Below are 16514 nucleotides of genomic sequence, written 5' to 3'. Positions count from 1 at the left end.
TAGGTAAAGAAAAGCTGTTAATAATAGTCTAGTGAAGTTTAATGATCATTGTCTTTATGATTAATGCTTTACATTTCTTGTATATATTCTTCTCCATTCTCTTCTGTATGTTGTCTACCACTCTTAGGACTTTGATCCACCTGGTACTGATTTGGGGATATGGTGTGGAGTAGAGGTCTAATTTCATTCATTATGGATACATGATTGTCTCTTCATCATATATTAAAAGACTGTCCTTTCCTCACCGCCCTGCAGTGCTACTTTTGTCACAAATCAAACACCAACATATGTGCGATTTTTCCCCTCTCTGGGCTCTCTACTCTGTTCTATTGATCTGTTCATTTATCTCAGAACCAACACCACACTTCATTAATTATTACAGATTTATAAAACATTTTGATCACTAAGGAAACATGCTCTCGCCCTTGTTCATATATTTCAAGAGTCTTGCCTATTCTAGGCCGTTCAAGTTTCCATACAAAATTTAGAATTAACTTATCAATTGCCATTAAAATGTCCTACTGGAATTTTAATTGGGATTAAATTTATATCTATAAATAAATTCAAGAACTGACATCTTTTGATATTGAGTATTCTAATTAATGGACATTGTATTTCCCTTCATTTATTTATAAATATCATTTAAGTAAGTGTTTCAGGTATTTTTAATGTCTCATAATAAAGTTTTACACCTTCATCCTGTGTAGGGCTACACATCTTTACATAAATTTACTTCTAAAAGAGAGAGAACAGGAGGAAGAAGTAGGAGGAGGAGGAGGAAGAATAGAAGAAGGAGGTGAGGAGGAGAAGGGGAGAAGAGGAGAAAGAAGTAAGAGAGGAGGAGCAGGGAGAAGGACAGAGCAGGGAAGAGAGGAGGAGGACAGAGGAGGAGAAAGTGGGGGGAGAGTAGAGGGAGGAAGAAGAGGAAGAGGAGAGAAGAAGGAGGCAGAGGTGGAGAAGAAGGGGGAGATTTCATTCTCTGATGAATATTTAAGGCAGAACACTTAGATATTTTTTCAAGCTAACTCACCACTGCAGTTGCCATTGGATAGAGGACTGAGCAAGGTGTTTTGTTCACACTGAAATGAAAACAAATACAAGGAAGAATAACATTGAAGAAATTCACTTCTGTCTCTGAAAAAAGCACATCATTCTTTTCTGCATAAATAACAAAAACCTAGTCTCTAATAATGATTTTTCACTAGTCTTTTTTTCAGAACGATATGTACAACAAACTGAAATAATAAAATGATCTTTAGTTCTAAGAATATATTATCTCAGTAGATAATTTATGATATCACGTTAGACTATCTTCTTTAGAACATTTTCTACAAGACTAAGTTTTTTTGATTTTCGGTCAGGAACTAAATATTTGCGTATGTTTTTCATGTAGCATATCCAACCAGACATTAATCTCAATAACACAGCATTCTCTGAGAGAAAGCCATTAACCATATATTTCATATACTCATCTGTAGGTCCATGAAAATGCTTGAGAAACATTCATGATTTATGAAAATGCTGGAGAACAAAAATGACTCTGTATCCTACAATTAAACTTCTTTGCAATTGACAGTAATTGATGCCTCTAACAAGATCATATGCAATCTACTTCTCAAATAACTTATTATTATTATTAATGATGATGATGATAGTAATCAATATTTTTGAGTTCTTACTATATGCCAAGGACTTTGCACTAACTATTTAATCCTCAGAACAATACTATTAAGTTATTAATCTCATTTTCCATGTAAGGGAGCAGACGATGGAAAGGTTACATAGCTTGACCAAAGTCACGAAGCTAGTAAGAACCTGGGCTAAAACCAAAGCATGTGACTCTCCATTCTGAACCTCATGCTCCCAACTGCTACATTATACTTTCTCCCGGGAAATCAGTTTTCATCTTACAGGCCGACTAGAGAACATCTCACTATTTTCTCTTCTACTACTCAATGGTGCAGCTTATATATTTTAAGTATGGCTCTGACAGCTATCAGCTGTATGATTTCCACTAGGTTATTTTACATTTCTAAGTCTCAACCTTTCTTTTTTGTAACATTCAGGTAATGCCTCTTATATCATGGGGCTGGTGATGACTAAGTTAGATAGCCTAATTAAAGAGGCTGGCCCATGAAAGACATTCAATGAATGTGAGTTTCCTTTTCCTCCTTTTAAAAATACCTTGTCTGACATCTCTGTGAAAAAGAATTTCAAATAATTTATGTACATACTTCACCCTCAAGGAGGTGGGGCATAACTTCACACACCGGTTTTTTTTTTGTTTTTTTTTTAGGAAGATTAGCCCTGAGCTAACATCTGCTGCCAATCCTCCTCTTTTTGCTGAGGAAGACTGGCCCTGAGCTAACATCCGTGCCCATCTTCTTCTACTTTATATGTGGGACGTCTACCACAGCATGGCTTGCCAAGCAGTGCCATGTCCGCACCTGGGATCCGAACCAGTGAACCCCGGGCCACTGAAGTGGAACATGTGAACTTAACAGCTATGCCACCGGGCCAGCTCCTTCACATTCTTTTAGTGTGGGCTACATGTAGTGACTTGCTTCCCAAGACAACAATATGGAAAGGAGAGAAATAGAAGAATTTTACAGTGGAGAAACCTGACAAATACTACCTTATTCAGTATGAGGTAATCAAGGTTAACAACAACAGTGATAAATCATGTTGATTATATGTAATCTTGATATGACATGTTGAAAATAGCACTTCACCTCTATAGTTTTCCTCCAAAAAACACATATCCCCAGTCTTACCAAGAGATAAACACCACATAAACTCCAATAGAGGGGCGTTCTATAAAATATCTGACCAGTACTACTCAAAACTGTCAAGGTCATCAAAAAACGAAAGTCTTGGAAGCCGTCACAAAGAAGAGGAATCTAAGGAGATAGGACAATTAAATGTAATGTAATATAATGGATGGAATCCTGGAACAGAAAAAGGATATTTGGTAAAACTAAAGAAATCTGAATAAAGCATGGATTTTAGTTAATGATAACGTATCCATATTGGCTCATTGATAATAACAAATATGTCACACTAATTCAAGACATTAATAATAGCAGAAACTGTGTGTGCAAGGTATATAGGAACTCTCTATACTTTCTCAATTTTTTTGTAAATCTGAGACTGTTCAAAAAAATAAAGTCTATTTAAAAAAAATACATTGAGCAAAAGAAAATTTTAGATAGACAGCAAATTGAAACTTCTCTTGAAAAGTGAGGCCACAGAATGGTGATTAATATTATCATGTGAGTATCTGTAGCCTATACAATAATAAGCATGAATCAACCAAATACTAGCACCCTGAAAGCCTCCTAAGCTTCCGCATTCAGGGAGATATTTAATGGTGAAATATAGGAAGTATATTGCCACAGTATAAAAAAAACAGGCAATCATTTTTAGTTTGTTTTTTGAATAGGATGTGAGTTTCCCTGTGCTAGGGTGTTTTAAATACCCTTTCCTCACCACCATCTATTGAAAGTGCAGAAGAGAAGACTGAGGCCCCAGCAGAGCACTCCAGTTTAAGACAGAACTGTAGACCACTGTGCGCAGCCAGATAATAGGAGGCAAAGCTGTAGTAGAAATTAATTGACGCAGACTCATTTCTCTGAAACTTAACTTGGAACAAGTGCACAGGCCTTAAAACAAGAAATAGATACCCAAGACAGACAGTGTATAAAAAGGATAACATGAGACGCCCAAAAGAGCCCCCATGCTACTCAAGACCATCCATTTAACCATTCTGAATAAAGGTTTATTCCCTGTTCCTCAGACAGCAAGGCTCCAAGATTACTATCTGAATCCTTCTGTGTCCTTCAAAACTCATAGTATGTAAATACACACAATATTTGCATCATCTTCATTATAGTGGAACTCAGTCTCAACAAATCCTTTCTCAGCATCATGGAGTTCTAAGTTAAAGACTCACTTTTGTTGTGATTACCTACCAATAATCTAGATTCAATGAACTCTATTTGTTTATTAGACTCAAATTTCTCAGTTCCCAGGTAAACAAAATCATATATGTGGAACCTCCTCACAGAATGAGGTTTACTTCTGACTTAATATGCTACAAGATAAGCACATGCCAATTTTCAACTTCTGAAAACAAATTGGAGCAATCTTAGTCTTATAGGAAAATGTTCTAAGGAAAATACTGTTGACCATCAATAAACAGTTATAAGAGTCTTCATGTCAGCTACTCTACTAGATATTATAAAGCCCAAAAAGTAGTCTATCATTTCAAGGAATAAATTTATATTTTGGTAAAATAAGACTACAAACTTCTTGTGGGTTGATTAGGTTATTTGGAACTCTGGACAAACTTTTCCACAATACCATTACGCATGGTGGTTGTGAGCTTACGTCAGCCACAAGAACCTTCCTGTCTCACAATACAATTGAACATTGCCACAAGGTGCAGCATGGCTTTGTGAAAGAAATAGGTCTAGTATACCAATTGAACAATTAGGAATGTATCTCTGCCTTTGGCTTGAGAGCAAGTTCTTCTCAACCCAAAATCACATTTGGTGGTTCCTAATAATCTGATGAAAGTGACATCCTAAAGACCACAGTGAGGGGAAAAGACTGGTCTGGAGATATATAGGCAGAGCCAGTTGAATGGACTTGTGACCCGCGTAATCACACAGGGCTCCATGCTTAGAAGGATTTCCCATTTGCTGTTGCCATCTTGAAATTCTTAGTAATGGTTGAAAAAGGGACCTCACATTTTCATTTTGCATTGTGTCAGCAAATGATATATCTTTTTCTTGTATTGAGGACCTCTGTGGTCCAGATCAGTATGAGGCCCAGAAGCAGAAGCATGAAGCTGCAAAGGTCAGGAATGCAGTACTAGACAGCTCCTGAGACACCAGAAATGAGAGGGTCAAGATCTCTTATATACCTGAGTGACTGGAAGATAATATATGTTCAAGGACACAAGAGAAAGAGATCTTTGTGATCTGGTATAGTCAAGGAAAGCTTCACGGAAAGGGTACTACTTGTACTCAGTCAAACTAATAATACTAGCTAAGATCTTACAGTTTGAGTAGGACAGGCACTATTCTAAGTGCTTTGTATATATTAACTCATTTTATCATCCCAACTACAGATGAGGAAACTGAATCACAAAAGGTTCAATAACTTTGTTAAGGTCCCACAGCTCGTAAGTGGCTAACCCAGGCAATTTAGTTCCAAAGTCCATGCTCTTTTAACGTTGTGGAGGGCTTAAGAATTCCAACAATCACAGATAGCTCATTTACATGAAATCATCGTGATGCACATAAGTTGAGATAACTTATGGAGAGAAAGAATGCTAGCATTTTATAATAATGTCATTATAATGATGGCAACACTCTACTTCTCTGAAGTCACTTATCATAGTCTATCTCTTTTAAATTTGGATCTGACTCTTCTTTCTTTTGGTAAAAGGTCCTTTAAGCTAAATGATTTCTCTTATTTATTCTTCTCAAGGTTATAGTACCTAGTACACATGTCCTTTAGATATATGCTGAATGAAGAAATGAAGGAACAAATTATTGAATAAGAGTGATTACCTAAAAGCTAACTGCAAGGATCAGATAAAAAGTAAAATACAATATAAGGTTTTGCTGAGGAGAGAGGTCTCCAAACACTTTTATAATGCATTATATTTACATGATACGCTTTTTAGTGTCATGATATAAGGTTGCCTATTACCTGTAGCATGACACTGTAATCATGAAGCAGTTGATCGTACCTTGCTGATATCATCCAGTAGCAGGTTGCTGGCATTTTCCTTTTGGATTATGTTTATTAGATCAGTGTGAAACTTCTTCACATTCAGGAAAACAAGTGGGTTGTTTATTGAGACAATTTTCACCTGCTTCAGGGTTTCCTTTTAGAGGAGAAAAGGAATAGATTCAGAGTTCTGAATGAAATAAAAGAGGATAGCTCTATCCAATGAGTCTACATCTTACAAGTCCAAATGTTACTCAATCATGGAAGCAATCTCTTAGCTAACATTTTCATTATTAAAATGTATTTGGAGAGCTTAATATACGATTGCACTTCTTAGGGAAAATATATACTTCCTCTTTCCTAAGAAACACTGATAATCATGAGATGAGTCCGCAGCTTTTCAGAAAATGGCCCTTATTCCTACTGACTGGGTTTAGGGGAGGCAACAGCCTGGAATATCCAAGAGTATCAAGGAGACCTATCTTCCCACAAGTAGCTTTTCTACTCAGTCTAGAAATTAAAAGTTCATTTACATAACCATCAGCATTTTTTTTTTTTTTTTAAAGATTTTATTTTTTCCTTTTTCTCCCCAAAGCCCCCCAGTACATAGTTGTATATTCTTCGTTGTGGGTCCTTCTAGTTGTGGCATGTGGGACGCTGCCTCAGCGTGGTTTGATGAGCAGTGTCATGTCCGCGCCCAGGATTCGAACCAACGAAACACTGGGCCGCTGGCAGCGGAGCGCGCGAACTTAACCACTCGGCCACGGGGCCAGCCCCTAACCATCAGCATTTTTAAAAAATAAAAATATGTCCTGAAGGGTCAACCATCAGTCATTTACGTCATAATGACATAGCTTTCTTTCAGTTGGAATGTAATCTTACTAGTGACTGCTAGTACTAATTGGGAGAAGGAAACCAAGAGGGAGTATCAGGAATGTAACTTCACTTGGGGTCTAGGTTACACTAGATTGCCAGGATGTAGGTAAGACATGCACAAATGGAGAATGAAAAGCTTCAGTACAAAAGGTATCTGCTTTGGCCATTTGCCCAGGTCTTCCTGGCAGCAATGCGACTAAAACCATCTTCTCCATCACCTTTGGGGCAGGGGTCTGAACTAGAAATCGAGAGGATGGTAAGTTCTATGAAATAGTATGTCCTCACCAACTGAATAAAGTAATATTCCTTCAGGCTTCAGTACTCACATAGAAGAAGAGATGCAGCACACAGGCAAAGAAAGAAAAAGAAAAGAAAACACCAGGTCCATGAATTTGGCCACTTCACCGAACCTCTCTAAGTTTCCTCATTTTAAAAATGAGGTAAGGGGCCGGCCTGGTGGCGCAGCAGTTGAGTGCACATGTTCCGCTTTGGTGGCCCAGGTTTTGCTGGTTCTGATCCTGGGTGCGGACATGGCACGACTTGGCAAGCCATGCTGTGGCAGGCGTCCCACATATAAAATAGAGGAAGATGGGCACAGATGTTAGCTCAGGGCCAGGCTTCCTCAGTGAAAAGAGGATTGGCAGCAGATGTTAGCTCAGGGCTAGTCTTCCTCAAAAAAAAAAATGAGGTAAATATTTAAATTAGATAATCTCAAAAAGTTTCTATAGCTACAAAAAATTTATAGCTCATATACTCTAGAAAGTGAGGATACTTGCTCCAAATTAACCAACTCAAGAAAACGAAAATCCTTAAGTTACCAAAGCAACTTTTAATCAAGAGTAAACCTCTTACAAAACGAAGTAGCACTATTCTTGAGCTTGTCATATTTAGTTTTCACAAAGCTAGGTATTTGTTAGAGAATAGAAGTCCAAATTGTGCCGGAAAAGAAATTCTCAACAGTGGTGAATTCACTGAGCGGGAAGAAATCTCCCAAACTGAGAATGTTTCATGTGAAGAAGCGGTGGAAGAGCACAGGCACGGAAGAGGAATGACAGATCACCACCACACTTTACGTCGGCTAGAACATCCCCCTAACAGTTGATAGTCAAACCTTACTTTCTCTTAGTTTTTTTCCCTCTTATTTTTGACACAAAACATTACATAACTAGTGAGGTGCACTATTCTAATAAAATTAATATTTTCATGTGACACAGTTATTACTCAGGTGAATGACTACACGGGAACCAATCAAAGTTTAAAGACATGGAGAAAATTCAGCATTTTCATCTTCCTACAAATTCCCTCATTCACTTCCCCACATTTAGACTGAAAAAAAGATAAGGATTAGATAGAATTTATTAACCAGTGATCTTTAAGCTAAAGAAAAGTCAGACTCCAATTCCGTTTCAAAGTTAAGCATGTCAAGTTACTGTACATAGCTGTGGCGGGTAGGGTGGACACACAGAGGACTTCCAGGGCCTGAGAATCAGTCTGGGGCTTTGCAGAAGCACTAAATTCCTGAGAAAAATTTAAAGAAAGAAAAGAAAGACAGCTTTGGTGGAAAACTTGAGCCTGGAACACCCTCAAAGTCTCTGAAATCAAATCGCTCTCTAGGAAGCAAATATTTCCATGCTTATTAAAAACTCCAGGGGCCGCCCCGTGGCCGAGTGGTTAAGTTCACTCGCTCTGCTTCAGCGGCCCAGGGTTTCGCCGGTTCTGATCCTGGGCACCACTTGTCAGGCCGTGCTGAGGCAGTGTCCCACACAGCACAACCAGACGCACTCACAACTAGAATATACAACTACGTACTAGGGGGCTTTGGGGAGGAGGAGAAGAAGAAAAGACTGGCAACATTTGTTAGCTCAGAAGCCAATCTTTAAACAAAACAAAACAAAACACAAGCTGCTCCCCTTGGTGTCACAGAAGGACTCCTGGCGCTACTTCCAATTTCCAGTCTACTCAGAAATACCCTGACATTGATCCCTCTGCTGGGAGGCCAGTTCTCTCTATTCTGAGGGCAATCATGAGCTACTGAAACCAGTAAATGTGAAAAATAAAGAAAAAAAGTTTAGCCAAACATTTACAAAGCAGGTACAAAGTGAAGCAATTTTTAAAAACTGGAAAAAAATTCAAGTCATCAGTTTTCTTCCCCCCTCACTTTAAACTTGTTTTGGTCGTCCCTTAGAATAAGAATCTAGAACTCACACACAGTTGGCCTGCCTAAGCATGGACAGGGTGAGAGAATTTACATAAGTTGTTTCCTTAAAAAGGTGTCCACTGTACAAGAAACCAATCCTATTGGCGTTCCATAACCACTGGACTAATTAATTACCCTCTGCTAATAACACAGCCCCATTGACTGTGTTAAAAAAAAAATACCATGATCTGACTTTGTTTTATTCCCTTTCCTATTTCCTTTATTCCCTATTTCCTATTCCCTATCTTCCTTCATCAATTAATTTGGAACAGCTATTAGTTTAGTTTGACTGTCTTATGCAACTTAATAATGGAAAAGAGGTTTCCAAATGCCTGAACTACTCTGGACCATGATTCCACTGGGAACTGCAGTACTACGAACCATGCTATTGTCTTATCTGAATGCTAATACAAGATTCTTGTTGCTGTTGTTCTATTGATGTGTTGCATGTTAATCACCATATGTATGGCGGCCACATATATACCATTGAAAGTTCACACTAATTAAAAATAGAATTATCTGGAACTGGCCCAGTGGTGTAGTGGGTAAGTTCATGCACTCTGCTTCAGTGGCCAGGGGTTCATGGATTCGGATCACGGGCATGGACCTACACACCACTCATTAAGCTGTGCTGTAGCAGCATCCCACAAACAAAATAGAGGAGGACTGGCACAGATGTTAGCGCATGGCCAAGCTTCATCACCAAAGAAAAAATATAGAATTATCATGTTTTCAAATGTCATAATTTATCTGCTTCTTATGATATCTTAAAATCGTCTCACTCACAAAAATTGTTAATAATTGCACAAAGGAAAAGGAAACTAAACTTACGCCATCCACTTCTGTCTTCACTTTAAATTCCATTTCTTTTATGTTTTTTATACTCAGAGTCTTTGCTCTAGAATTAAGGCATAAAGAAAATAAAATGTTTTCTAATCATTACATTAACCATGAAGAAGTAAAAAGAATGTCATTTTATCTTAATAATTGCAATGTATCTAAAATGGTGTAGATCCTATATCTCATTTGTTCATAAAACATTGGTAAATCTGTATTTCTCTGGGATCTTCAGGAACAGTAACAACAGAGACATCTGAGTAGAGATTAAAAAATGTAATGTACCTCATCTTGGCTCCCAAATACCATATCTCCAAGCTACAAGAGGTGGATTGACACCTTGTGGATTGAAGAGTTACAAGAGAGAAGGCTAGAGAGCATATAGTATTTGAGAAAATCTTGTTTTAGGAGAAAGGAAGTAAAGAGGGAATCAATGGTAAGATAGGACCAGATAATGAAGGATCTACATAGATAGATTCTTTAAAAATAGAATCTGTAGATGTAAAACTCAAAACTTTTAATATATTATTTCACATAGAATTTCAAGGGAAGGATGAGAAACATTATCAGATGATGGACACTGGGAAAACAGAAGAGTAGGTTAGTAAAAAGACAAAAAGAGAGAATGTGTTCTTCAATAAATTATCTAGAAAAAAATATATAGATGGATTAATATGTCTTCTGAAAAATTAAATTTACTGAAATCATTTAATTTTCCAAATGATTACACTGTCATATGATTTGTGTCTCATTGGATACTATATCCCTTCACTCAAAAAAAAAAAACCTCTGTGAGCAGCATATGGCTTTGGGGTTAATTTATTTACCTTAATAGATTTTATACATTCCATTTTATAGTGCCAATAAAATATTTCTCTTTATTAAGACCAATATTGTTATATATCATATATAGATAAAACCTCTCCTTTTATTTTTCCTCTAATTCTCTGTTGCCAAATAAAACACGAGCTTGTAGTATTATATGTTACTCAGAAATAAAAGTAAGTGGCAACACCATATACTTTGCTGCTGTGTCAGAACAAACAAAACATTTAAATAAGATCTTACCTTGGGAAGCGAGCAATCACGATAGCTATGGTACAGACAACACCAAACAGCAGCCCCACATTGGCAGCAAAACATATTGTAAATACATAGGTACTGACCCATATGCCCTGAAAGAGAAACAGTGAACAGAAGATGTGAGTCCTTAGGTATTCTCGTCTTCCTCATGATTGCTAAATTCCTCACAATCTTATTATAAACATTCCTGTGACCAAATCTCTCAGCAAGAATACATTATTTAAGAAGTGGAAAACAGAGGCCCAGCACAGAAACACAGAAACAAATCCTGACCCACTACTCTCAGTGGCAGAGGTGGGGAAAACGTGTAGTCTTTTCTTTCTAGACGCTGCCAATCCTTAGTTCAATACCTAACAAACACTTTGTTTAAGATCTGTAAATAGTTGGTTGATGTGTATGGTTCAAAAGCATGATGTAATTTCCCACCGTTTTCTCGGTTAATATAACAACATTACAAGCAATTGTTTGCAGATTTTTGGTCATTTCCAACAACAACAACAACAACGTCGTTTTCTAAGATTGCTATAAAAAGAACTAACGTAGTTTATTACTACATAAGACTCTCAAAGGCTAATGTTAAAATGACTGACTCCACCAACATGAGCAAACCCACTTTTACACCAACCACTATAAAGATCATCATAATTTTATTTGCTAGGGGCCACTTCTTGTGAAATTGTGAAAGCTAAAAAATCAGGGCCAACTTAGTTTTTGGGAATATTTCTACAGACTGCAAGAAAATTCTATTATTCCTTCAGTTGGAATTCAACATTGTTGCAGTTTTGTCCACAACTTGAAACTACAATTTACAAGATATTGTATTATAATGGCATTTCTAAGTTTATTTCTGGCAAAGAAAATCTTTAAGAGCAAAATATTTTATGAAATCCAGAAGATTATATTTTTTAAACACAAAATCCTGCATTTGTCAAATAGTAGACCAACAAAATTTTCAAACTTTCTTTTCCCCCAAATTATCTGCATCACTTACCTATGCATACAATTCTAAATTGATTTCTTTCTGTCCCAAAATCTATATTATCACTTTAAAACATCTTCAACAACAAATTTCAATTCCATATGCAAATGAGAGCATTAGAAACTTCTCTAGGATCAGAAAACAGCACAGATCCTTGGTGGGGGGTATAGACTTTTTTTCTGACAAGCATGAAACAAATCTTTCTAAGGGCATTTTTTATTTGAAATGCTTCTCCTTTGTCTGTATTATTTATCTACACTGAGTTTGAGTGGTTCTTAATGAGGGGCTATTTTGAAAAGCTAAGCTCTTGGAGGTAAATGGAGGGAGTTTTTATCTGTAAAATTCCTTTTGACCTAGAAGAAACAAACATTCTGGAGTAAAATAAAAACATATTTTAAGTGTTCTCAGGTTAGGATCCATCACCTACAAATGTAATGCTAAGTTAGCACTTTGTATCATGTTATCCTCAGCCTGTCGTCTAATGGGTTAGACACTAAGATGCTTCTCCTCTATTCAGGTGACTAGACAGTCATTTGAATCTTCTATTTGTACACAGTGTGTTTTTTCCTTGCTAATGTATTTTACTATACTTGATCCTCTATAAAATAAGGCTGCAAGCTTTTGATTATTACTTCAACAAGCCATGATTGCTGTTTCTCACTCATCTCGTAATACTGACTGAACCTGCCTGGGCATGGCAGAATAAGAACTCACCAAAGCTTTTTAAGTCCAATGTCTTCTTGTCAACCTCCATGGTTCACCATAGCCTAGGGAACTGAGGATCCTGGTCCCCGCCATTTAAAAAACCACAGAGCCTGGAGGCCATGATTCTTCAGAGCAACCAAAAATTTTGCTACCATCTGGTCATGTTTTTAAAGCATATTTACTCTCCCACAATATCATCTATTGTAAGCTTGGTTTACAATTCTTAGTTATTTCCTGGGGCTACATTTATAGCTTTGAAAAAAATATCAAGTGAAAATTAATAACACAGATTAGTAAATAATTCCGTTGGTTAGAATAAATCCCAACACTCTTCTGTAACAATTCCTATTAAAGATACAAATGCTGATTGTCACAGTTGTAAGGAATTGGTTAGCTCTTGGGCCCCTATTTTTTCTCTTCATTATGTGTTCCTTTCCCTATTTGGTACTCACAGCCCTGAAACACAAGCTAGCCCCAAAGTTGACCTCAAGCAGGAAACACATAAACTCTTGCTCCTTATAGAAAATACATCAGTGTAAAGCACAGTTTAGCAGCTACTCGACCAGTTTGCCTCTCCCTGATCCATCTGTTTTGGTGATTGATCTTACATTATTAAATGTCTGTAGGTCTGAATTCTATCCCCAACTATTCAGTTACTCAAACTCATTTCTGAGGCCACAAGTCAGCCTCCATTTTGGATCACCATTTCCTCACTACCTCAAAGAAGGTTTTGACCTATAACTCAAGGTAGAATCATTATTATACATAAAAAATTTAAAGAAAGAAAAATTTCTGATTTTTCCTGCTTACATGATTTTTTAAACTTTCAACCTTTGAATTATTTTATATACACACACACCTTTGGTAACTTTACTTCCATGATATTTTTTAGGTATACTGTATCTATTGAGTAATCTGGACATATTCTGTCTATTGTGTAAGATAGCCTACATCCAAAAAAGTCTGCAACATTCTCACTCCAAATTCTGCGCCCAGATCATATCCCAATAACCCATGGCTTCTTACTGTTGAATTTCCTATCAACTAAGAGACACCTGTCCATTTCAACCATAGGAGACCACTGTCAAGCTAAAGCCAATGTCCCATTTAGTCATCATGCATCTGCTATATCCACATCACCTTTCTCAACCTTACCTTTTGCTCACACCATACTGTCTAGTTACTCCAAGTTTTCAACTCTCACCCCTACATAGGAGACTACGGATTCCAAGCTGCTATTAAACTATTTTTCAAACTGTCTATTAAATGTCTTCAAAGTCAATATATCCAAATGTAAACACATTAACTTCACCCCAAAATCTGCCCATCTTCCAATGTTCTCTTTCAATTATAACACTAATATTCTTCAAGACACTATAATCAAAAACTTTGGGATCATATTTTACTATTTTTCCTTTTTCATTCTACTTGTCCAATCATTTCCCAAGTCCTATCAATTATTAATTTAAAAAACTCAAGCCATACCCAATTCTCAATTCACTGATAATGCCCTAATTCACACTTTACTCTCGCTCCCCTAGACTCTTCTGACAGCCTCCTACTTAACTCTCTGCTGTTGTTATCAGCACTGAAAACTGTTTACACATATTGCTGCCAGAATTACCTCTCCAAGTATAGATTTGGATATCAGATTTATATGGCATATTAAAAGAATTTTTACTTTACTCCTATTAAAATCCACCAAAAACAACATAAAAACTGCATAGATAGGGAGGAAAATCCAGACCATAAAACAAGAACATTGTCACAACACTAAGCACAAAATATGGTGTAGACTTACCAAATACTGTGACATTTGAAAGACATCAAAGAGGACTCTGGAAGCCAACAAATTTATCCTCAAAGTCCAATCAATTATAGATGCCTCACTGCCTAATGGTTTTTAAAATACTACACAATAATCTTCTAATAAGTGCTTTAAGATCTAGGGGCAATGGTGGGCCACCAGAGAAGGGAATGTACCCATACAGTATCCATTTGATGCCATAGAAAGAAGGGCAGTAAGGTGAAATGCCATTTGTATCACTTAAAACCTAGCTTCCTAACCAAAGGAGACTGACAGAGGTGAAGCAAGGTGGAGCAAGGTAAAGAATGAGAAGAGACAGCAAGTGTCAGATCACCAGAGCCTATGATTTGTGAGACTTTGTTTCAACTAGGGACAAATCTTCAGAAGACATACCTAAATCAGAGAGACAATTTACCTCCTGCCCTCACTTCCTACCTCCTGAGCTGCTCACATTATTTTTCAGCAAATAGCTAGGTCCACTAAAAACGCATTCTAATCATAAAGGAATCAGCAAGGAACCTATTCATAGAAATGGGGAAAAGAAAGAAAGAAAATAATTAAATAGAGACAGAAGGTAGTTCAGACATGTCATAGGCAATAAAATCTCAGGAAAAAAACCTTAAAAAATAGATATGAAGAATCAAAGAAGAAAAAGTGTATTAACAAAAGAAAAATTGAAGAAGACAAATAGCAAACTGAAAAAATTTAGAAAAGGAATTACATGGAAATAAAAACATGACAGAGATAAAAGCCATAGTTAAAGCTAAAAAATGGGATAATCATAACTACAAATACAGAATCAAAAATATAGTGAATAGTCCAGAGAAACCACACATATACACACAAAACATACATGCACACACAAAAATAATCATGGGAAAATGCATAGATATGAAGAATGACAAAATAAAATTAACAAATACCTAATTCATTAAGAGAACAGAATGTATAGATTTTTTAAAAAATTCTAAGATATATTAGAAGAAAAATTTTGCATGTAATTCTTGATTCTGAGATCAAAAGGATATGTCACTCTCATAGAAATTTGATACTGGTGTTCAACCACAAGAAATATTCTGATAATATTACCAAACTTCATGGGCAAGAAAGAATCTCACTGAGCATCCATTTAGAAAAACAAACACATAAAATAACAAAAAAGTCATGTTGACCTGTGATTTTTCTGCCTTATCCCTCAATGCCTGAAGATAATGCCAAATCTAAAAATTCCTGAGATAAGGCATTTTAGATTCAGCCAAAAACTTCCTTCTAGTATAAAAAGAAAACAGAAATATATTTTCACCATGTAATGGCTCACAGAATATAAAATACATAAGCCCTTCTTGGAAAACTACTTACTGATAACATACAGATAACAAAGAGATGAATTGAAATAAATAACTCAGGAATGAGAATCTGTTTTGTTTTTTTTTTAAAAAAAAGACTAAAGGTAACCACTTGCATTTAAACAATCTTCCGTGTTCTGTAACTCAGTGAATGACATCATATTCCTCCTGTGATGTTCCTAACCGGAAACTTAGAAGTCATTCTAGACTGATGCGCTCTATGTGATGAACTGGTAGAGAGGGCTAAGACAACCTCTTTAATATTTTTCAACTCTGTTCCTTCCTCTTGAATCTCATGGTCTCAGTTGTGGTCCAGGCCTTCCTCATTTATTTGCATGAATTACTAAAGCAGTGGTCCAATTGCTGCATACTTCAGTTTGACCCGTCTTCCTCAAATTACTCAAGTAAACTTTCTAATAATCTAATAAGTAAATCTTATTCCTATTTCTCCTTTCAGTGATGCCTCACTGCCTTCAGGATGAAGTCTAACCTCTTTTCCAGGACATGAGCAGCCTTTCCCATAACTTTTCCAACTCCATTTGCTACTACACTGACCCTTGCACTATATATTCTACCCATCATTTTCTGGAAGAAGGTTTCCCTGGTAGCTCTCCCCTTCCAATACGGTAATGTGCTCCCTCTTATGTGATCAATGAGTTCATTAGAAATATGTTTATCATAGGGTTATCTAATAGTTTAAGTTTTCATCTTCTCATTTCTCTGTTTCCATGTGCTCCCTCATATATATCACCTTAAAAAAGTCATGATCCTCCATCAGCCTGACCAATTTTGCCCTCTTGGCCTGCCTACCAAATACTGTTTCTTCAAGTCTCAATTCACATTTTAGCTCTGTTGTGAGAATCTTTCTTTTTAACCCAAACCAAGTTAATTTAATGCTCCAGCCTTTATTTTTCCCCAGTACTAAGCTTGTACTTCTGTTTC

General features: G+C 36.6%; 1 protein-coding gene across 14 annotated transcripts in view; it reads right to left on the bottom strand.

The window, feature by feature from the left end:
* The window catches only part of SLC26A7 (solute carrier family 26 member 7), a 132265-nt gene that overhangs the window by 17597 nt on the left and 98154 nt on the right, over positions 1 to 16514 (bottom strand). For 12 of the 14 annotated variants that reach the window (XM_070222268.1, XM_070222269.1, XM_070222279.1 and 9 more), the window contains 4 exons: positions 10721 to 10827; positions 9647 to 9713; positions 5762 to 5899; positions 1031 to 1079 (listed from right to left, as the gene is read on the bottom strand). In XM_070222268.1, coding sequence (XP_070078369.1) covers positions 1031 to 1079; positions 5762 to 5899; positions 9647 to 9713; positions 10721 to 10827 — 361 coding nt within the window. The remainder of the gene's footprint in view (positions 1 to 1030; positions 1080 to 5761; positions 5900 to 9646; positions 9714 to 10720; positions 10828 to 16514) is intronic. The other 2 variants (XM_070222272.1, XM_070222274.1) reach the window with 1 other exon arrangement.

Source organism: Equus caballus, chromosome 9 (genome assembly GCF_041296265.1).
Source record: "Equus caballus isolate H_3958 breed thoroughbred chromosome 9, TB-T2T, whole genome shotgun sequence".
NCBI lineage: Eukaryota > Metazoa > Chordata > Mammalia > Perissodactyla > Equidae > Equus > Equus caballus.
The sequence above is the reverse complement of the archived record's forward strand: the minus strand, read 5'-3'. Positions and strand labels throughout refer to the sequence as shown.